General features: G+C 33.7%; 1 protein-coding gene and 1 pseudogene across 1 annotated transcript in view; both read left to right on the top strand.

Annotated features, from left to right (window-relative positions):
* Tsc22d2 (TSC22 domain family member 2) overlaps positions 1-24250 on the top strand; it is a 44686-nt gene that overhangs the window by 2742 nt on the left and 17694 nt on the right. The window contains 1 exon segment of the mRNA XM_033759521.1: positions 12319-12390. Coding sequence (XP_033615412.1) covers positions 12319-12390 — 72 coding nt within the window.
* On the top strand, positions 926-1097 carry LOC117284553 (annotated as a pseudogene).

The raw sequence follows: 24250 nt of genomic DNA, 5'->3' as shown, positions 1-24250 counted from the left end.
AAAAAAAAAAAAAAAAAAAAAGGAAAGAATCCATGTAAGGAATCTCCTCCTTTGTATCTGGAAAGGCTGGAGAGATAAAGGTGAAATGTCAAATTCAGGTTTTGAAGATCAGTAATTATGAACTAAGTGTTCCCAAAGCTTCCCATCGACTTCTAAGATGACTTTTTTTTTTGTTTAAGCAAAAAATATATTGGAAATATGTTTTTACCTTTCATAAGTCTTTTTACTGTAGGAAAGGGAGGTGTGAGATTCTTTCATAGTAGTAAAAACTTTAGCTCTTGAAATTAGTAATTTTATAGAAAAAGTGCAAATTTTAACAGTTGGCTCCCTCTATGTAAGGGATGCTTTAATAATGAATGGTTCAAGTAAAAACTGGTGTTTTGTTACACCATTTGCTACAACCGTTGATGTTTGACATGGCTTAAGGAGAATTTTTAGTGATTTTGAGGAAATATTAGATGAAAGTTTGACATGTTGCAAATTTCTTAAAACTGACTTCTTACAGTGTTTGAAAACACTGTAATTTAAAAATTACAGAGAATATCTCATATTTTACAGTTCCACATTAACTTACTGGGTTTTTGAGGGGTTTTAGATGTGTTAAAAGATCAGAACTTTGTATAGGTTTGTAGAAGAATATAATGTGATGTTAAAATTCTTTTTCTTTCTATTTCTTAGTTTCTTTAACTTCCCATTTCTAATTAGCCTTACATTTTTGTTACATACTTCTGTTGGTTTGAAAAATGTTCACTAAAATTCATCTCTGCTTTTTGTAATTCAAGTTCATCTTTTTTTGTAGGTGACTTGCTTGTGGGACTGTTATCCCCCTTGCGAATTCTTAGAGAATACTATAAATGAGCTCAGCTAGTTAGTTCTTAAGAGATTTTTATATGGATGTGATCATCAAGTAAAGAATCTGATTCCAATAGCTTCTGGGCCTTTTAGCTAAGATCAAGTGAAGAATCTGATTCCACAAACCACTCAGAAAAATTCTATTTTTTTCTGGTTGCTCCCATTTTCATCCATAGGGACACACTTGATTAACTTGACAACTTGTTTATTTTTGTACCTTTGCCTAATAGTAAACAGGAATCTTCCTTTTTCAGCAGCCAGAAGCCAATTTTTCCTGATATGTTTGTAAATAACCCTTTGCTTACCTTTGTGTTCCTGTACATTACCCCATATCTCTCCAAGAAATGACTGATTTCCCAATCTCCTTTCCTTTCCTTAAACATGTATTTGTATGAATGAAGATACAGTTTCACGCCTCTCCACACCTCTATCAGTTTATAGATAATGTAGTTGTATGCCTCAGAACCTTAATAGGATGATATGGCATGAAACAGAGGAATCTGTTGACAAGTAGAAACTCTGAAATGCATTCTTTAGGTTATGACCACATGACCTCAAAGATGCATTTATTTTCCTTTTGTTGTATTAAAAGGAATGTTTTTACCAAACATGTGAATGTTTGAACTACCAATTCTGCAGTATCATTCTTATCCTTTCAGCAGTTAAGCTACAGTGCAAGTGTGCAGTCCCATTTTAAACGTGGCATTTCTCTCCCTCACCCCAATCTCTTAAAATCTACATTGCTATTTAAATGTGCATCTGCAGTGTTTGTTAGTCTTTCGTTGTCCTCCCCCCATTGGTTTTTAATTTAACATGTTAGTTTCCAAGATGTAATCTTACACATTTGATATTTTTATCACAGGAACAGCACACCTGGTGAAGGAATGAATCCATTAAGTAGAAATAGTATTTTTCTAAATGAAAACCTTTTGTACAAGGGAAGACAGTTTAAAGTTTGATGCTTGAAATTAAGTAACACAGTTTTCCAGGCATATATTTAAATTACCAAGATGAATACTTTGAGGGAACTGTACTAACTAAAAAATTTAACATGGTGATTTTGAGTCTCCTTAAATTTGCTTCCATTTTATTTGCAGTCATTCAAATGTAAAATAAAATTGGAAAACGAGGTCAAGAGTAATCAAACTTTGTGAATAGGTTGACAAATTCATATCCTTGAAAATATTATAAATAGTGCGTTTGCTTTTTTACAGAAAATAATTTAGGATTGCATCAGAGAGTATTTTCTGAAATGGAAGGAAAATGGGAAAGTAATAAAGACTGAAGTGGATTTTAGATCGAGTCATGGAAAAATATGATTTTGGTTCCTTTATCCAATACAAATTGTGATCATTTATATTAAGATTGGCCTTATGTTAATGCACCCTAAGACTGTCACATTTTTAAAAGGGCTAATGGTTGCACATGCAAAAGGTTCCCAGTTAACATTGCCTGACCTGATATCTTTGTAGCCATTCTCATTAGAAAAGCATATAGTTAGTCATTGAGACTTTTTCAGATTAATTTTGTGTAAATTGGTAGATATAATGATGTTTGAAAATGCAGTTCATGTTGTGTGGCCACTTCTACTGTGATCCTTTAAAATTTTGTTTAACATACACATTTAACAGACTCTTTTACTGTAAATGTGGTGAGGTATAAAATATTACTGGTCCTAGAAGGAACACAGTACAGATTGCTCTCCGTAGATAACCAACCAATGTGAACTCAGTAGGCTGCATTCCAGGAACTCTTATGAATGGCTGCAGTTGTGAACTGTCAACTGCAGTCCAAGACTGTTGAAAACCTGATTGTAAAGATTCCTTAATGGCAAATACCTCTTTATCTTATTAATGGTTTTATTTATGTAGTTTTTTAATAACTATTGATAAAATACTACAAATTGTGAATGCTAAATAATGTGCTCTAGTATGTGCTAGAAATATAACGTATACATATATACATACATATACATAACACACATATTTCTTAATGGAGTCCCTTTTTTTTTTAACTTGAAATTCGAGGGGCTTGTGTCTGTGGAGAGGCAGGATTGTCAACCTTTTGCCGTAAAGATCTATAGGCACTTCTTTGAGCAATATTGAAAACTTACTACATTTAAGTCTAAATAGGGCTGGGGATGTAGCTCAGTGGTGCCACAGTTGGCCTCGCAAGTGCAAGGTCCTGAATTCAATCCCCATACAAAAAAAGAAAAAAGCGCATACCTTTAAGTCTAAAATTGTGGAGGTAATTTTGTTCCTCTGTCTTTACAATTGATGTGTAAATCACACGCTAGATATATTATTTAGGTCCTGGGGCTACAGATATTATAGGTAAAAATAGTGTGCTTGGCTAGCACGATGGTTCCCTGGGTTCAATCCTTATAAGAAAAAGACAGTAATTTGGAAATGGTGTGATACTGGATTTATAGATCTATTACTTGCCCATTTGGAGGGGAGTTTATCTTTTCTGTGCACCAGAGAGATTAGAAGCAGTCATGTTCTCTAGTCATCTCCACTAAGGAGTAGTATCCTCACCAAGGTAATGATAAAAAATAAATAAATAAATCTCTATCCTCATAGAGGAATAGGTTAGAAGAATATAAAAGGATTTTGACTTTTTTTCTTAAAATGACAGAAGTTGGAGATGGGGAAGTATAAAGTGATAGCCAGTAATCAAGATGGGAGAAAATTAGTAAGAATTACCTGAAATATGGTCTTAAGAAATAGGAAGATTTGTAGATGAGAAATAGTGGTCTGATTTTTTTCCTTGAATAAATCAATTAAGATTTACATGTTAATCCAAAACAAATCCTTTATATAGTTTAGTCTTTGTTTTCTGAAGATACACTATTTATTTCTTAGTTGTATTATTCTTTAAATACATAAGTGAGGAAGGAGAGGCTCTAGATCTGTCTGGTTAAAGGAAGCCTAGCCTAAATGATGTTCTCTAAGTATATTTCTTATAAATGAGAATAGCAGATTTTAAAATTTTTAGAAATTTTAATAGTTGATGGTATTTATAGGACATTTTGCTGCAAATCAGTTGAATTGAGGGACAGGGATTTAGCTCAGTGGTTCCCCTGCCTGCCTTGCCAGAGGACCAGAGTTCAATCTTTGGTTAAAAAAAAAAAAAAAAATTGAATTTAAAAAAAAATGGTTTTAAGCTTACAGTTTTTCTTTAAACTCAACCGGTGGGCTTGTGACTTGCAATTATCATTTTAGAGTTTATAATGTTAATCACTACATCCACTAATATACATACCTGAAACTCCTCTGACGATGTCTTTCCTACAGCAAATCTTTGACACACCAAATTACTCAGTGTTTATTATGTTCTTAATCTGAAATTATTTAGGGCAAAAATAGGATATCTCCCATTAAGATTTAGAGAGAATAGCTATTTTATATCATTCCTATGCATCATTTCTACCATGGTAGTAATAAATATATTTATATACTTCAAACTTGACTGTTCATATTTAAGATACATTATTTGACAGCTTTATATTTAAAATATTTGCATAATTTCTACTTTTAAATCAGGTGAATTAACTTGCATATCTGCTACTCTGGACCTCTCAGATTTAAAACCTCAAATCAGACCTAAATATGTAGTCTTATATTTTTTTTTAATTCATATCAACAATTGCTTTTAGAAAAGAGAATGAGTTCTTGTCCTTTACGTTATACCCTTTATGTCATGGTTATGTCAAAATTGTGCAGATAATTGAGTTTAGTAATTTTGTTAGTGTTTGCCTAGGACATACACCTTTTAGAGTAGGCTAGATAAATAAGTGAAATCTGAATGTTACTTAAGATCTTTTCTGTAAGCTTTCACTACAATTTGGCTAAAGAGTATTGTGTAAAGATAAACTTTGATTGTTTTAATTATTATAAATAATACTGGCATAATGTTTTAGACTATCTCTCTTTATTGCACAAGTTGTCTGTTCTGTGAAAAAAAGATTCCCAAAGTAAAACTTAAAGCCCATCAGTGTTTAAAATAGAACTAGAGCCGGGGATTTAGCTCAGTGGTTCCGGTGCCTGCCTTGCAAGCACAAGGACCCGAGTTCAATCCCCAGTACCAAAATAAAATAAAACTAGAATTAGATACCGTATTACCAACTAGATTTACATATTACGTATTAATCCAAAGTAAATCCTTTATATAGTTTAGCCTTGAAAACAAAACCAAGATAAGGGAAAGGGATCTTTACTCCAATAAAATCAGTAGTCTGTTTAATTATGTGTTTAGTAACCATTTCTGACAGTGGAGTAAGAGCTGAACTAAAATCCACTAGGCTATGCATTTGAAGCAATTAATGTAAGCTAGTTGTTTAGTTCTGTAAATCTTGTTTCCTCATGTGAAACAGAATTATACCTAGTTTGGGTAGTACAATTATGTGTTTAGTAACCATTTCTGACAGTAGAGTAAGAGCTGAACTAAAATCCACTAGGCTATGCATTTGAAGCAATTAATGTAAGTTGTTTAGTTCTGTAAATCTTGTTTCCTCATGTGAAACAGAATTATACCTAGTTTGGGTAGTTTGCAAATAATATGTGAATAATCGGTAACATAAGCTAACTTTCATGGCAGGCATACATCGTAGAAATGTGAATATAGTATTTCCAAACTATTTCCTCATGTAGTCCCTTGTCATACTACAAATTATTCTAAGAGTTTTCGGTTTTGATCTGCAAGTATAATTGTATAGGATGGATTTAGGGGAAAGGAGACACTGTTTTAGGTCAGACATCATGGTGTAAGGAATAGAGCAAATTGTGTTCTGATCTTGGCATTTTCACCACTTTGCTGCAGTGTTATCAAGTCATTACCTTCTCTCAGTTTTCTCATAGGTGAAGGTAGAATTTGAGATTTGGACAGATTCAAGATTCCTTCTAACTCTATTAAGTTGACACATTTAGATGAGTTTCATGAAAGAGCTGCCAGTTTAAACCTTTCTCTTATCAAACCCCTTTTTTGCCAGTAGGCCATTTTGTGATAAATTAAGTTTGCAAATGCTGATTAAGTAAATTGAATGCCCAATAAAACACTTAAAGCAATAATATGTCAATCATTAAACTTCTTGTTGTGCGCTCTTAGTAGTAAGTACTGGGATACAGAAATAGAACTATCCTGCCCTCTTAAGATTGCAGGCTATGTGAAAATGATTATCATATTCAATGAACTAAATATAAATGCTATTGGCAACAATTTGGTGTTGGAAGGTAATAGACCGACTTCTGTTTAAAAGTTATTTTCTGCACAGGTATTTGTATAGTTAAAAATTCAAAGTGTACAAAAGAGGAAATGGAAAGACTTCTACATCTCTTCTCTAGCTACCCAGTTTCTCCTCAGAATCAATGCATTATTTGTGCATTCTTCTGAGACTAACTTTGAACTGAATCTTAAAAGGGTCATTCATATTAGATCACTGATAAAGAGAAGGCATTTTGTGTAATGATGTGGAAGAGAGAATCTGTCATATTTGGAAAATGATACAGTTAATTTAACAAGAACCAAAATGAAGAGCCTAATTAAATATGGTAAATTTAGATTTCTGTAGTAAGTTCATGGTTGTTAATAAGATGTTTCTTGAAGTTCTTATTGTTAAAAATATTTGTAGCCATTCAATACCCCTGTCAGTGATTATTATATTTTAAAGAAAAATCTGTGAAGAAGTTTTGTTTAGGGAGTACATGAAGCATTGAATCCCAGAAATCAGAATTCTCATTCAGTAGAGTATACTAGTTTATTACACTTCTAAATTTAAGTTTGCCTCAGTAATACCTCAGTGGTGACGAAACACATTCTACTATGATTTTTATACAGCGTAATATAGAAACTAATCCTATGTTTAATACAAATCCACCTTATCAGATCCTGTGTGTATATATAATCTCATCTGATCTTTTCAACAACTTGTAAGGAAGTATTTCCCATCTCCCTTTTATGGATTAAGGAATTGGGATGTGAGGATTCCATAGCTACTTTTGTATTGATTTTTACTTTTATTCGTATATGTTTAAAGTGCATAATGATTACATTCATCATGAAGAATTGGTACATATGCATAACATCTTAATTCTGGGTCTCCTTCCTCTTGTCCCTTTCCTTTCAATTTTCTCTCTATCTTTTGGTCCCTTTCCCACTTGATAAAAGATCTATCTCCCTGTTTCCTATCTTCTATCCTTAATTTATTCTTTGGATTCCTCTTATAAAAGGATACATAGCTATTAATTGACAAATAATTGGACTCATTCTCACATCTTCAAGCTAGTGCTCTTGTATTTTCCCAGATTTTTTGGCTTTATTACTTGGCACACAATGAGATGGAATGAAGGAAAAGTTACTGTAGCCATTGATGCCTTGTACCATAACCCCTTAAATGACGTTTTAATTCTTTATAATCTCTAAATATAAATATTAGAGGTGACCCTTGTTGATACTATTATATTTCCCTGGATTCTACCTAGAGATCTCTGAAGTTGACTTTTGACATACATAAAACAAAAATCAAGGTGTTCTCTGAGTTAAAGGCCCATGTACCTTACCCTTTCAGCTTTTTTCTTTTGGTACCTGGGATTAAACTTGGGATCTTGTGCTTGTAAGACAGGTGGCAGAACCACTGAGCTAAATCCCCAGCCCCTTTTCAGCTTGTATAACTTAATTTTGGTATTTGTATATGTGTCCTTGTTAGAATAACCCTGCAGAGATAGTATCTTGCTAAAAAAGCAAGTAGTTATATATTAGATGCATTATATTTTCTTGTGTACTACTTTTATATACTTGGAAATTAACAGACTCTCTAGAATATAAACTCAGGGAAGAAAGAATATCTTTTGTTCAGTGGTTTTTAGAAAGGTCTACTATTAGGAAAGCAGCATTTTCATTTAGGTGCCTGAAATAAATTCAAAAGCCATACCTCAGTTTTTTTTTTAAAAATAGCTTCATTCTCATCCTCCCTCTTCCCTCCCCCTCTCCCTTACCCCTTTCTCTCTCCCTCTCTCTCTCTCTCTCTCTCTTTCTCTTTGTTTCTTCTGTCCCCAATCCTGGGAGATTGTGGTTTAAGGATGGAATAAAGAATACTCTTCCTCTCTTCCTTTTGGAAAAGTGAATAAAAATGGAGACTGCCTCACTGGAAAACAGGATATGAGGAAGTCAGAGCTGTGATGGTCACTATCAGCACATCTGGATTTCCACAGGACAGGTGGCAGCTTTTAGACAAAGTGAAGAATAAGGTTCTTTGCTCCTTTGTAGTTAGATGAATGTTGAAGTTGTGGCATAATGTGGTTCCACAGGAAGTCCAAAGTCAGCATGGCCCCCTGGCCCATGCTCACCAGCAGTTGGCCACAGTGCTCCCTCCTGTGTGGGCCTAGCACTGATACCACTGGGCTGACTGGGTGCTGATTCTTGTGATACACAAGTGTCCACCCCTGTCTGCCCCAGTTTTCTCAGTCAGTGGCTTAGATGAGCTGCATATAGCTAGTCTGTGGCTGAACCATGTTTGGCGTATGGATCTGGTTACACGGTGCTTATTAGCCCTTGCTGCCCCAGGAGGCCCTAGTACAGGGAAGGAAGAGAAGGCTGGAGTCAACCCTGTTTCCCTTGAAGCACCCTATATCCCAGCACTTGTGCTCAGTCTGGCTGGACCTTAGGCTACATTGAGTACACAGTCCCACCCTACATGGTCTCACCAGCCTGAAGGGGCTTATGCCCAAGCTTTAACACACCTGCAGAGGGAGGTGCCACCCTAGCACCAAAACCAAGAGAAACATCCCAACAGGGAAAGAGCAGAGTGGCATCTCTGCCTCTTAGCTTACCCCCTAGCAGTGCTGAGATACATCTTTGACAAGCACATGATTCAGATGTAGAAGCCCAGTACCATAGCAAGGGCAAGCAGGTGGGTGGGTGGGTAGATGGGACAGGTGACAGGTACTGGAGGGGACAGAAAAGCTGTGAGCAAGGGCCCAGAGGGCCTCAAGATGCTTGGCTCTGTATTTAGAATGGTAGTTTTTATTGACATCAATTAAATTGTTAGAAAACTGATTTCAAAATTTTTTTTCTTAGAAGAGGATTTGTGACCAAAATTATGAAATTCTCTGATTTTTTTTTTACATTTGGGTACCTCTTGATGCTTTTAGGTTTCATAGACTGTCACCTTGAAATGATCCTGTTAACAGAATTTTCCTTGGGCCCTTAATCCCCTCAGTTTTTATACTATTCCAAAACAGTTGTCTTTGATGACCAGTGTTAGTATTTATAAATGTCTTTTCCTCCCCGGCCCAACTCTGAAGTTCTTGATTAGCTAGGTATCACAGACTTGACTCCTTTTAACAGTGCTGGATCATCAGTATTTTGAGACTAACTTCTTGCTATTTGCTTTAAAAACCTTCATTTCATAGATAACATCCCTGATGAAGTATTCCAGAAACAACAAAAACCAAAACAAAAATCTTTTTTGGGGGGAAGGGTGTAACCATGCTGGTGATCACACCTTTGGCCTTGTGCATTCTAGGCAAATACCACTAAGCTACCCCCTTCCCAAAATTGCACTTCTCATAATAAGACTTAGCCACTAGAATCTGGACTATGTAAATTTTTCTACTGGACATAGATAGTGAGCCTACAAATGGCTTCATTTTCTGTATATATAGAAAAACATTGTTAATTGTCACCTGTTGACACGTAAAGATACTTTGGTGTGTTTTTAAAGACTTTGGATCCATTTATTATATTTCACAAGCATTCTTCACACCCTAGGAGTTATCATTAACTCTAGATATGTTGTTTTCACTTTGCATTTAACTTAAAAGAAACATTTTACTGTTAGGCTGAAAAAAATGCTGAGATTTCACTACTTGAGTCTTATAACTTCATTTGAGACCATTTTATTTAGCATATTAAATATTTATTTCCAAGTTAGAGGATCTGAAGTTCTTTTACTAACATTATCCTTATAAATATATTTATCTTTAAATATACTAAAAGTGAATATCCTTTGATGAACTTTTATTTCTCAACTTGGAAAATAACTTCCAAGCCTACTCCTATTTTTCCTCCTGTATTTACTACCTTCCTCTCTGAGTCATTCATTCCATTTAAACTTGTCTCCAAACAGATCTTTGATGATAACAGACTACTTACTTATGGTCCTGGGCAGGCCTGTTTTTGTTTTGTTTAAGCTAAAATAAGTTTTCAGTTGAATTTCATTTGATTTGACACATTGATTTTTATAAAAGTCATCTGAAAAATATATTTTGAGAGGATATAAGATGATAAACAGAATTTAGAAGCCTCTTAAACCTTGTTATTGGCAGGTCTAATTGGTGCATTTGATGTTACAGACCTAGTTAAAAAGCAGAGAGAGGGTCAAAAGATTGGAAAGCCTTTGGAGTAGGGCAAACAAGAAATATATATTAAAGAATCCTAATTAGTCAAACATCTGCTTTGGTGATGCTCTGACAGCTAGTGTCTATCTGCCTTTTCTGGTTTATATAAAAAGAGGTATCGGATGATTAAAATTTAAAATTAAATATAACAGTTCAGTGAATCTTAACCTGAGTTTTTAAATCACAGAATTCTATTACTTGTCTTGTTTGATCATAAAGATTTGACTGCTATTCCAGTAGATCTTGGAAATGGTTTTCTTACTTTGCCTTACACTTACTGGGGCATCATAATTGCAGCTGATTGAAATTCATTTGTATATAGAATAATAGCTATTGAGTATTAAACTGCTATTCCAGTAGATCTTGGAAATGGTTTTCTTACTTTGCCTTACACTTATGGGGCATCATAATTGCAGCTGATTGAAATTCATTTGTATATAGAATAATAGCTATTGAGTATTGAATATATCCCAGAAAGCGTTCCATCAGTGACGACAAACCTTTTAGAGACCTGAGTGCCCAGACTGCAACCTCAAATCCACTTATTTATCATAAAGTGCTAAAACTGCAGTTAACCTGAATACTGAGGTTTTAGTTAAGGAAAAACAACTCGTACACTTGGCTCGAGTGCCCACTGTGTCACACATGCCGTAGGTTAACTACCACTGCTTTATAGTCTTTTTATTTATTTTTTTATTTATTTTTTTTGGTACTGAGAATTGAACTCGGGGCCTGACACTTGCCAAGTAGGCGCTGTACTGCTGAGCTACATCCCCGGCCCATTAGATAGTCTTAATTTTTCAACCACCCTGGAGAGCTAAATAGTACTATCATTCTTTAATAGAGACACAGATCTGGAGGAGCCAAAATTTAACTGTGCTATGTGTTTAACGTAGTGATTTAAGATCATAAACCCTGGGATCAGATAGATTGCTACCCAGATTACTAACTTTGTGATATCAGGCAGTTTACTTCTGTTTCATCCACTTTTCTACTGTATGACTTGGGACTAGTAACAGCCCATCTTTGTTAGAGCTATCATGAAAATTGAGTTCATAAATGCAGAGCATTTAAAATAGTGTCTGGTGTATAATATTTAGCACTTAACATTATTAGCTGCTGCTACTATTCTGCTGTAGTATGGGTCAAGAATTCTAAAGTCGGGGCTGGGGTTTAGCCTCAGAGGTTCGGTGGCCTGCCTTGCAAGTGCAAGGACCCGAGTTCAATCCCTGGTACCAAAAAAAAAAAGAATTCTAAAAGTCAAGTACAAGTATTTTTTTTCCCCAAAAATTACATGTAGATAGTGAGGGAGACTATACAACTATGCTGAAGAAGAGGAAAAATTGTTAAACATTTATTCCCTAAAAAATTAACATGTTAGATGTTAATCATACATAGTAGGAGTTTGCCAAGATGAGCCCATAAGTTAAGATTCTGTGGTGTTGCTGGGGATTTAGCTCCGTGATTCTGCCACCTGTCTTGCAAGCTCAAGGTCCTAAGTTCAATCCCCGGTACAATCAATCAATCAATCAATCAATCAATGTGTCCCAAGGGAAGGGTAGAAATGAATGACAATTATGGTGAATAGATTTTTACCCTTTTAAGGTGCATTATAGCAACACAGGAAGTTAGAAAGCTACCATACAAAGCTGTACTAGGCCAGAAAAAGCATACATAAACCCATTCTGAAAATGGAAACATGTCAATTGCAGCCCAGAAAAGGAATCTTCATTGTTTGTGAATCTTCATTGTTCGTTATCAAACCCTTTATACCTAGCAAATCATTTTACATGAATACTCTACCTGAGCACAGCTCTGTTAAGCTGCTAAACTGAAAAATATTTATAAAGGCATCTGATACAGAGTAATGTTGATAGTCACATTCATGTGTACATATTACATGTACACACAATTGGATACTAGAAAGTATTGTTTTAAAGAAGTTTACATGGTTTTTCCTTTTTTTTTAATTAAAGCAGTTTTTTAAAATTCCTCTTCCTCTTTTTTGGAAAAGTAGTGATTTTACTGTACATTCTCAACCTTATTTCCATTTGATTCTTGGATCTCACAGGAATCCTTCAACTGCTTTCTACCAAGCGTTCCATTTGAACACGTTTCAGGAATCAAAGAGCCTCTGGGATAGGTATGAATGCTTACATGTAATGCATACATGCAAAGTGTATGCATGAATTGCTTTGCATAAAACTGACCTTTGTTATAAGGGGGAAAATCATGTACTAGCATGGGACAAAGCAGCAAAATAAACCAAAAGGACAGTTTGTATTTTATGAACACTATAAACATGTTTTTCTGTTCACTGCATTTTGTGTACCTTATTTTTTTAAAGATTTGCCTATTCTGTTGAATTTTTATGACATGAAATAATCACTATTTTAACACAAAAATATATTATGTAAAATAAACTGCATTTATTTTAATTTTGTGCTATTTTACATGATTTCTCTGTAAAACTATAATAACATAAAGTAAAATATTTCACGTTGAAAAATTAGAGAAGGGACAAGACCAAGGTATCGAGGCAGTCATCGTTTTTTGTTTTTTGTTTTGTTTTTTTTGGTGGAACTGGGGATTGAACTCAGGACCTTGCACTTGGCAGGCAGGTGCAGTACCACTGAGCTACATCCCCGGCCCCTGACAGTCATAGCTTCTAACAATAAATCTTGAACACTAAATTTGTTTGGTAGTAGTATTTGGTTGGTACATCTGCATTACTGACTCGTAAGTACTTAAAACAGTTGCTTTCTTACAACTGCTGCATCGATTATTTAACTTTTAAAAACAAAGTATTGAAGATTGGCAAAAAAAATATACTTTGGTTTATCTTTCTGCTTAACGCACATTTTAAGTAGTGTATGTGCTGTTCAGTTATTTTGTTGATTATTAATTAGTACTATCATTCTGTATTTTATGGACAGAGCCCAAACAGTGTTTTCAAAATTTACTCAAAGCTTATTAGAGTCTTTTAACCTTGCCTGGCAGTGCATTGTTTTGGATGACACTCATGGCTCGACTTCATCTATTTCATGTGAGAAGAATATTGCATGTATATGTCATACAAAGACATGGTCTGTCTTGCCTAGAAATGATAAAACTTTCTTAGGCTTGATTTGCTTGTGTGTGTTTGTCAGTCTAAAGATACTTTCTACCAAAGTATCTCTTAAAATAGATATTTCTTATAAAAAATGTATTTGAATGGTCCCACTTTTGGAACGAGAAATTTAAAATTTATAGTAACAGGTTTATAGAATCAATTTTAAATAGTTCTGCTATAGCAGTATAAACTAATACTATATAAGATGTAAATTATGGCATGAAACAAGCATGAGGTTAAAGTATGAGTATTTTGGAGTATTTATCTTGTACTTTTTCTGAAGAAAACGGGGACAAAAGCAGTCTGTTTAACAATGTAGTCAGAGTAGTGCAGGGTGTGGTGGCACACACCTGTAATCCCAGCCCTGGGGAGGCTGAGACAGAAGGATCACCACTAATTCAAGATCAGCCTGGGCTACAAGTTCACCCTGAACTACAAAGCAAAACATTGTCTCAAAAAACCAAGAAAAGAAATGTAGTCATAGAATTTTAATTTGAAAAATTTTACTATTTCAGCCAACTTTTTTTGGCTGCCATATAAATATAATATCTTTGTCAATATAAAAGGCTTGAGCTTTTATTTTTCATTATCTGTATCTAATATTAAGACAATTCTTTGTTTCATTTTATAAAACAACATAAAAGTTGACTGATTATTTGACATTATAGCTAAATACTCCTTATCTGTTTTATTTATAGATACCAAAAACTTGAAGTATCAAAAATGAGGCAGGTTGCTTTATCTGTAGTTTCTGATGGTTAAAAAGTATTTTCTCTTCTTGGATCCTGATGTCCGGAACCAAAGAAGATAGTGGATGATTTTCTACAGTGTGTTAATGCCAAAACATAATCAGAATTTATATTGTAGATCAGCCATTCTTTGCTGGAAGTTGACCCATTGGTATCAGGGTGACAGGCCAACCCAGTGGAAACTAATGGCTTCCTTATAACTTTTCAACTAACATTAAATTTTTAATTGAAAGAAGCAAGTGGCTAGCTTTATTAGTTCTAACATCTACCACTTCAGTTGCTAAATACCTAGACTTGTTGATAGATTTTGGGTAAGAAAGCATTTTGGTACTGTTTATTCATTGCAGACAGGTTGAAGATTTATATATGTTAAGCTTTAAAGAAATACTAGCTGTGATTTCTGACCTTGTTTTGAAACTCATCAAATTATTGTCCTGTGAATTTAGATTTTTAAGTTGTACTAAGTATTTCACAGGGGTAATTCTGCTAGAACCATTCAGGAGTTTAGTGGGGCATAAGTCTCTTACATTATCTATTTATTTTGAGGCATAAATTTGCACATCAGGTACCATATTTTCTATTTATGAAATCTTAGAAGTCAGTTGGGGTAGCTTTTAAGCCTTATGCCAATTTTCATTACACATGCCCTAGACTGGGTATTTAAAGAACCTTGGTTTTTCTTCTTTGATTAGAACTCCCCTCCCCAGGATTCTTTCAGTTTAGCAGATCATAGTGACTAATATACTTTTCCCACATTGGCTTATAGTTCTCAATGGCCCCTTTGTTTCCTTCACTATTTAAATTAGAATTAGTAAATAGAGACTGCCTCTGCCTGTATTTATATATTCTCTTCTGGATATATTCAGTGCTTTCCTCATTTATTGCACTAAAATCGAAGCTACTCTCAAGCCTTGCTTTACAAATTTATGTAGGTGCCATCATAGTTTCTGTCTTCCCTATTTGTTGACTGCAAAACCCTCAAGGAATCAGTCAGTGAAACCATATTAAAATATAAGGGCAGTAAAACTGATGGCTCAGAAATGATCCAGTCCTTTCTTAGGAAGCCCTGCTTATTAAAATTAGCTTACCTAAGGGATTATCTTGTTATGAAGTTGATTTTTAGTGATATCCTAGCATATTTATATTTCAGATACTTACTTTAAAATTTGACCATTTAAAAAAATTTCACTTAAAAAAATTTTGGCTTTGTTAAATCTATAGTGATTACCCTCATAAGTCACTGGGAATCAGATGCTTCATTCAGAACTTGTTTATTTGTTTATTTGTTTGTAAAGGCTGAGAATAAGAATCTGTAGAAAACAATTTTGTCCTCTCAATAAGGAGACTAGAGAGAAAAACTTTAATGGAAGCCATCAGCTAGCTTGTAATAGTTTAAACTTGTTGATAAACACTTGCATTGCAGCATTTTTTTCCTTTATGAAGAATTGCATAAATGTAGTTAACAAGTGAGAGAGTAACAGTTGCTAGGTACACTATCCTCTTGAGTGTACTTGTCCTTTCTTATGGCAGCAGCAGTACTTAGAGAATAATTAGGAAAGTAGTACACATGGATTATTAAAATGAATGTCTAAATTTATGGTAAATTTTTTTTTTACTAAATACTTGGTGATTTCTCTTAAAATTTTCACAGTGATTACACACTTTTAAATTATTGGATAAGACCAGGGATTAGCTCAGTGCTTTCACCTCCTGCCTCACAAGCACAAGGACCCAACCAAGTTCGATCCCAGTACCAAAAAAAAGAAAAAGAAATTATTGTATAAAATGTCTTCTTAAATAACCTCCAATATTTTGTGTGAGAAAAACTTATTTTCTATCATTAACCTATGAGATTTCATTAAGAAGCTTGAGTCTGTCATTAACCAAATGGTAACACAAATGATGACATATTTCACAACTTGGCAAATCTAATTTTTGAATGCTAAATAGTAAGACTTCTTAAAAGTCTCTTCAAGTATAACTTGTACCAAAAAAGTGTACCATTTATTAGTGTACAAACTGAAAACATCTGGTTAACCAGCACCAAAATCATGACACAGAATGTTATAAACTTCCTTCAGGCCAAGGATTTTAGCTCAGTGGTGCAGCCGCCTGACCCACAAGCACAAATCGTGAGTTTGATTCCTGATACAAAAAAAAAAAAAGTAAACCTCCTTCATGGCCTCTCATGTCCCCTTCTAGTCAATTCTCTGCCTGCCCTAAGTTCTGTGTTATGTAAGTAGAGTCTTGCACTATATATTGTGTGTGTGGCTTCTTTTATACAGTATTATGTTTCGGATTCATCCGTAGGTTGATGTGAACTACATAATTTTAAGGACACTTTTCAGGGTACTTGTTGGAGATTATTACTTATAAATGTTACTGATAAATAAGTACCTTGATATACACCTAAACCATTTTTGTAGCCAACCCAAATGTAGTCCTTAATAATTTATGTCTCTTAAGTATTTTCTGATTACATTCTAGCCTGTTCTACTTAGGGACAACTAGTAGAGAATAATACAGAGACAAAAGTTGGAGAACAGGATTTTTAATGACTTTTTAGACTATTTCCTGTCTTGCTCCCTCCCTCTTTATTTCTCCCTATTACTTTTTTCGTTTTGTTTTGGTTTTTTTTGTTTTTGTTTTTGTTTTTGTTTTTGAGACAGAGTCTCACTATGTAGCTGAGACTGACCTGGAACTCACTATGTAGCCCAGGCTGGTCTTGAACTCACAGCGATCCTCCTGCCTCAGCCTCCTCTGAGTGCTGGGATTACAGGTGTGCACCACCACTCCCGGATCTCCCTATTACTTTAAATAATTTTAGAATTAGAAATTGCAAAAACAGTACTGAAGGTTCCTAATCCTCCTGCCAGCCTCCTCTGAGTGCTGGGATTACAGGTGTGCACCACCACTCCCGGATCTCCCTATTACTTTAAATAATTTTAGAATTAGAAATTGCAAAAACAGTACTGAAGGTTCCTGTATACTCTCCACTTAGCTCTTCGTAATGATCAAATATGCAAGATTCCAAATCTGGTCTTAATAGAAGTAGAGATGCTGTTAACTAAGGATGCTTCCAAATTTACAGCTTCTTTTTAAATACTTATAGTTGGTACCTTACAGGAGTCTTGTATCACAATTTATGACTGTTTCTGTCAGTAGTTTAATCTATGGTTTATATGTTGATAGTGGGCCAAGGTTTGAGGGACAATAAAATCAGTGGTACTTTGGGGATCAGGCGAATTTTACATATATTCTTTCTAAAGTTTATTCTTGGAACCTTTAAATGAAGATGTAGGACCTGCTTATAAAATGTTCAGATTACAACCAACTAGGCGAGTGATAGCTGTTGTAGGATGACAACACTTAACAAATATATGGACTAATGCATACAAAGAAATAGACAAATTAAAATAATTTGTATGAAAATTGAGGGAAGTAAAAACCTATATTGAGTATGTAAAGTAAAAATATACCCAGATGTGTTACTTGACTTCGTTTTATCATACTGATTAGCAAGTGACAGGCCTTCAAAAGAAACAAACAACTAATAAAATTTTAGGCACTATTAGTAAAACTAAACAAGATAGTGATAGACTATGATATCACATTACTGTAGGATAGTTCCAAATACAAAACAAACAAGAGAACCTACTTTCTTTAAATTCTACTGCACAGCCTGATAGGTGTTATTAACAGGCAAGACTGAACCTACTGAAAGTAAATAAGCCTCCTAGGAAATCAGTCTTGTCTTCACAAACAGTAATAGTGTTGTCTTCATGTCTATTAACTGAGGATGTTGACTCTGAGGTTTAGATTAAGCTCCTTTACTTCATCATTGACCTTGTTTATCAGCAAACCTTAAAGAGTTGTGTATTTCCTTAAGAAATGGCAGGCTAGCCAACTATTCAGTGGTAAGTTGTCCTAAATAAGAAAACCAGTGGAACTTGGGGGTGAGGTGTGGGGAGAGAGTAGCAATAGCAAGCTTCTTTGGGAGTGAGACTTCCCATAGGTGATGGTAGTAAATGAAGCCTGCATAAATAATCTAGGCAGCAGCAGCAGCATCTTAAAAACTAGTCAAATCTTCATTCTGTGGTGCCAGACAGGTAAAATAACTTGAGAAAAGAATAGTTCATATGTTACAAATTGACTTCAGAATTGAAGAAGGTTAATAATTTCATTAAAAAATCATGGACTATGCATACCTGGCTATCAGTCTCGGTCATAATGATAGGAAAATAAGGCCTTGAAAAATTTAAAACTGCAATGTATGCTTATGAAATTGATGCTCTTGGAATATAAATTAAATACTTGTTGATGTAGAAGTAAGAGCATCATGTAGAAAAGAAATACAGTTGTATATAGAGTGTAGTGAATGTATATTATTGGGGTGCTAGTGAAAGACAAAAGAAGGCCACATAAAACTCTTCAAAAACCGTGCCTGTAATGTTCAGAAAAGCTACTTGTGGTAATGTTCTGAAAAGCTACTTGTGAATTTCAGTAAAGTATTAGAGAATTGGTCATACTATGAAGTGTAGTCAGCCCTCTGTATCCACAGACAGGTTCTGCATCCTTGGATTCAGCCAACCTCAGGTAGAGGTTTTTTTTTTTTTGGTTTTTGGTTTTTGTTTCTTTTTTCTATTTTTTTTTTTTTTTTTTTTTTTTTTTTTTTTTTTTTTGCATTATAGACTTTTTTTTCTCTGGTATCATTCCCTAAACGATATAATATAACAAGTATTCACATACCACTGATACTGTATATGGTATTATGATAACTTGGGGATGATTTAAAGAATACAAGAGGGTGTTCATAGGTTATATACAACTTTAATGCCAATTTGCATCAGAATTTGACTATCGCATCGCTTCTCAGCCTTTTGGCTAAGATCAAGTGATGAAGAATTTGACTATCGATTTTGGTTTTCACAGGATGTCCTGGAACCAGTACCCTGAGACACCAAAGGGAGGGCTCTAGTCTCTGGCAATACATGACTGTCCTAGATTATAGACATTTGATACAAAAATGATATAAAGGAAGTTGCATTTTTAGTGCTTCTCTTGAGATCACTTTTTCTAACCCAAAGACCTAATGCCTTAGCATTTCACTTCTGTATTATAGTTCAGAATAAAGCTAAGGGGAAAAAAAATCTAAGAAATTTGCTTTTATTTGACTTAGTAAAAGTTTATTGACTCCTTTAAGTCAACATTTGAAGAAACAAGATTGATAAAACCCAGTACCTACTTTGAAGGAACATGGTCTTAATATAGGAAAAGATAAATAAATACATCATCACGTGATTGAAAGTAATAACTACCATATAAAATCCAAGTACTTTATGCCTCTCAAGGACAGCTAGGGTGATTGGTCAAAATTTCTTCAGGAAGTAGCTTTTTGAATTGGAAACAGAAAAGTGGATTAAATTTGGTCTTGCAGAGCCAAAGAGTTGAGGGAAACAGTAGTCCAGTTAGAGGAAATCCTATTAACATTGTGAAAATATGCGGTAATTGCTATAAGGATAGTTGTATTTTGTTGGTGCTTCATATACTATACTGAAGACAGCAGAGAAGAGAAGCTGTATTGAATAGAGACCCTCCCAAAAAATTGCTAGAGAGCCACTGAAGACCTGAATTAGTGGTAATGAGGAAAGAATGATTATTAGAAGGTAAGAATTGCCAAGCTTTTATAATTCATTGGATATAATAGGGACACACTCAAACTTGCCCCATAAGTGTCAGAAACCTAATTGAGGGCCTACTGGTATTAGGAAACATTGGTGAAAGAATTATTTTAGAAAGTAGAAAACAGTGATTTTTGTTGTTGTTTTTAGCTATTTTATGGATAAGTTGAAAGGCTGTTAGAAAAAAATGAAAGTGAAAATATTTAGAATACAGTTGGTTGCCCCATTGTCCTCCTTTTCTCTGTTAAAAAATAAGAATTTTTGACCATTCCTAAAGCAAGCAAACATTTATCATAGTTACAATTTCTCAGAACAGTGTAGTGAATTTTTTTGAACAGCAGGGTGAAACTATTCCCACCTACTCAATATTTTGTTTTACTGTGAATATAAATTTATCATAAAAGAAAGTGTGCTAAATGATAAACATAAGCCTAGCTCTTGCTGAACTGTAAGAACTTTTGAATATCACATTCTCTGTCAAATGGGATTTTTCCTTCTCACAAATTGAAAAAAGATTGAAATGATTAAAAAAACAGGAAATGTTCCAGTGTTGTATATGTTCTGTTGAAGAGAGCACTGGAAATGTTCCAAAGTTGTGATAGCAATATTGCCAGTTATTCTAAGATTGATACATTAGTATCACTTTGTAAGTAAATACTGATTTTAGTAAGAATTCTAATTAATCTTCATTCATCTCTAAGTATGTTAGTTACCCAATTTCCTTTCAGATTTTTAAATAGGAATTTTCTGCATTTTGGAAATTAATGATTGAAACTCTTCGTATATGACCCTTGTACTTGATAACAGCTAATTTTAAAATGCAGGCTCAGAAAAAATTTGAAATAGAAGTTTTGTAATTTTTAAAAATGTACACAGCTCTTAGCCCCAGACGTAAGTCTATGCTCCATAGAAAAAAAATGATTTTGCTTTATATGGCTGTCTTAATTTTGTCAGGCATTTATAATAACAATATTGTTTGCTGGCAGGCTCTTTAACAAAGGCCCAGCAGTCTGACCTTTAAATGGCCAGTTAATAAAAGCCTTTGCAGACAAGCAAATTACCAGCATTATTAATGCATATTTCAGGAAGCATCTGCTTTACTAAATGACTGCATGTTGTGTCTCCTCATGGGAGCTGTCCCACAAAAAACTAAATCATTATAAATAAACATTTTTTAAACCTGTGTTAGTATTTTGGTTGATAGGAGATAAGAAATACATAACTTCCTATAGACATTTGGTAGTATGCTAATGAAATGACTACATCTTTTAAACTGTTACTTACCTGATAGATATGGATTTTTGCCTTCACCAGGTGATTTTATTATAAGGCTATATTTTGAAAAAAGACAAAATAAATTTGTGTGAGTTTATTGAAGTCAAATGTGTTGTGAGATTACATTTGGAAAAGATTGTGACCATGTATAAATAGAAAAGTGTAATTGAAAGTTAAAACCTCTAAGCATATTTGGATCAAATATGTTTTTAAGATAGCTGCAGAGTTTCCTTTACAGTACTGGCTCTGATTTTTCTAGGCTTTGCACAAATTGATTTTCCTCTATAACGGCCTCTTTCTCTCTCCCGTCCCTACTCCATTACATCGTTTTATTTAGGAGTAAACTTAGCAAAACTATGCCTGCAAATATAGGTTGCCTTTTCTATGGATTACTGGCAACTAAAAATGTATATGTGGGCATTCTTATCAGACAGATAATGTTATTAATGATACTACTTCTCAGGAATTAAAATAGATACTCAAGTTTTCTGGTAAAAATTTAATAAATTTTAGATTATATTCTTAAATTTTTTCCATTATTAGACCTTCCTATCCCCCATTTTCTTCCATGCCCATACTTAGATGAGCAGTAGGACCACTGCTGAGTAGGATACATTATTATGTCAATTACAGACAACACATGACAAATTTATTCTTACCAACATAATTGGGCATTGTGGAGACAAACTGAGATTTAAAAATTGAATGCTTTTTAAGCATTTAAATGTTTCATATGGATTATTACTGATCTAGCCACCTGTGCTGTTTAGTCTAAAATTTCATAAATGAATGTAAACCAAATGGTAGAACTCAACTGCTATTCTGTAGGGCTACAAAACTGTCTATACAGGTTATATGGTGTTAAATCATAATTTCTGGATCATGATCTTAAACCTTCAGTTGGTTCCATTTCTACTTGACTCTTCATTAAAAGTATTCCTGATGGCCTGAAAATCCATGTTGAAATTTAAAGTTTGAAGTATCCAGATCAAATATGGAATTATTTTACTTTAAAAGATAAAGTACAAAATATCAGTTGTGTGATCATGGTAAAACATAAAAATTTTGCTATAAAAGATTTTTAAAGGCTATTTGATTAAAACACTTATTTACTTAAACTCTTTGCTAGAATTTTTTTTAGAATTCGGCATCGGAGGAGGAATGTGACATAATAATGATCGAAAGCCGAAAGTTTAAAAGTTGTGGTGCCCTCACATGGTTGGAGGGTTATTCTAGCTTCTAAGGACTGAATGTTGTCCACAAGAGTGTCTCATCAGGTCATAAATTGGTAAGACTTAATGGATTAGATTTTATGTATTATACCTGATGTTATTGTATTGAGATGACTATATATGAACAAAATGAGCACATTGTATAACTAAGAGTATAGTATTAAATATAAGTTAAACTTGAATTTTAAATACTTGGAATATGTAATCTTTTCAGTCTCATGAGGCTCAAGGCCGTATCTTTGCAGTGGTGTTTAATAAATACATCCATTTTAAAAAGGACGTGAAATCCTGTGTTGCAGTAAAATTATTTAAATATTACTATCGCATCTACTAAAGACAAAACAGCATAGTGAAAAGTCCTAGATATTTTCTAATTACTGTTCCAGGAGCTATTTCAGAAATAATATATCTTTTTAAAAAATATCCACTTTCTTTATAAAATATAGTTTAAATTAATTGTATTGCTTTGGGGATTTTACTTTCTTGATACAAAATACTTTTCTTAATATTTCTAAAATAAAAATTTTTTCTCAGTTTTTACATTGAGAATTAGTAAGATGCTGTATCACATGAAAGTATTTTAGAAATTAATACACATTTTTGTATGCCCTGAAAATTAAGTCCATTCATAATTCTACTCAGCTTAGAAAAAAATTTAATTCATTTTTGTGTACTTTACTTTTGCATTGTTTTATACAGTTGTATTTTTTGATGAGGGAGCAGGCTCTTAGACTAGTAGAATTTAATTCATAATAAAATCTTAAGATCTTAAAATCTTTAATCTGAAGATCTTATAATACTGTAAGAAAAAAATTTGGGGTTACATGTCCAACATCATACAGTTGTAAATTAATATTCTTATTAAAATATAGCACATGTATCCTTCAAGTCTATCAAAAATTATTTGAAATGACATACTTTCCAAAAATAGCCAAAAGGTTTGAGTTGATAACAACTAAACGGGCCACTCTTATCTATTTCCAATTTTATCTTTAAGCAGAGATTTATTGTTCTCTCCCTTGTACAAATTCATACCTATTCTGTCTTTTGAATAATACTCTAAATTGTTTGTATTATGGTATTCCGTAACTTTATGTTCATCATACTCTGTGAACTGAGTTTCTTAAAACTGGTAGTTGCTATCAGTGGTAGCCTGGAAGTAAGTAAACTATTTATAATTGTTTCTTGTTTTATATACTTTTCTGTTTTCTTCATTTTCTGTAATCTACATAACATTGATAATGAGAAAAATAATTTTTAATTTCTACAGTGTAGAATATCCATATTTAGTAGTAAGGGCTTCAGAGAATCATGAACTTTGTGGAATTTGAAATAGAAAATTTTTTTTTTTTTAAGGTACTGGGGACCTTGCATTTGCACAGCACCACTGAGCTAAATCCCCAGTCCTGTATATTCATTTCTATGAAAGGTCCAAAAGCATTTGTCAGATTTTTCAAAACAGTATTAGCTAGTAAATGTTTTGTTTCTAAAATGACAAGCTTTGTTAAGTACTGAAGTGGCTTATAAAAATCTTTTAACAAGTACATTGATCCTATTGATCTTTACAGATACATATTCAAGACTCCCTTATAAGTACCATTAGAATGATGGGGTGGGACAAATCAGAACCTTCCTGCTTTTAGGGTAGGAATTTGAAACTGTCATTGGCTGTATTTGAGTGTTGATTGGATTTTTCCACAAAATAGTTGTGGTTTTTGCTAAAGGATTGTTGCTCATTATTGGGCACTGTATTATTTTTAGGACATCATCTTAATTTTCAACAGTCATGATTATATAGGTGCTATCAGTATCCTTAGTTCACAGAGAAGGAAATAAACTTTGAGAAGTTAAGCAACTTGATCAAGTCATAAGCCATTGAGTGAGAGTTAGAATTGAAGTCTAGCTTTAGTCAATATGCTGGTATGCCGAGTAACCCAAGAAAACTTTAAGGTTA

The sequence above is a fragment of the Fukomys damarensis genome, unplaced genomic scaffold, assembly GCF_012274545.1.
Source record: "Fukomys damarensis isolate Sample0158 unplaced genomic scaffold, DMR_v1.0_HiC HiC_scaffold_37, whole genome shotgun sequence".
Classification (NCBI taxonomy): Eukaryota; Metazoa; Chordata; class Mammalia; order Rodentia; family Bathyergidae; genus Fukomys; species Fukomys damarensis.
The sequence above is the reverse complement of the archived record's forward strand: the minus strand, read 5'-3'. Positions and strand labels throughout refer to the sequence as shown.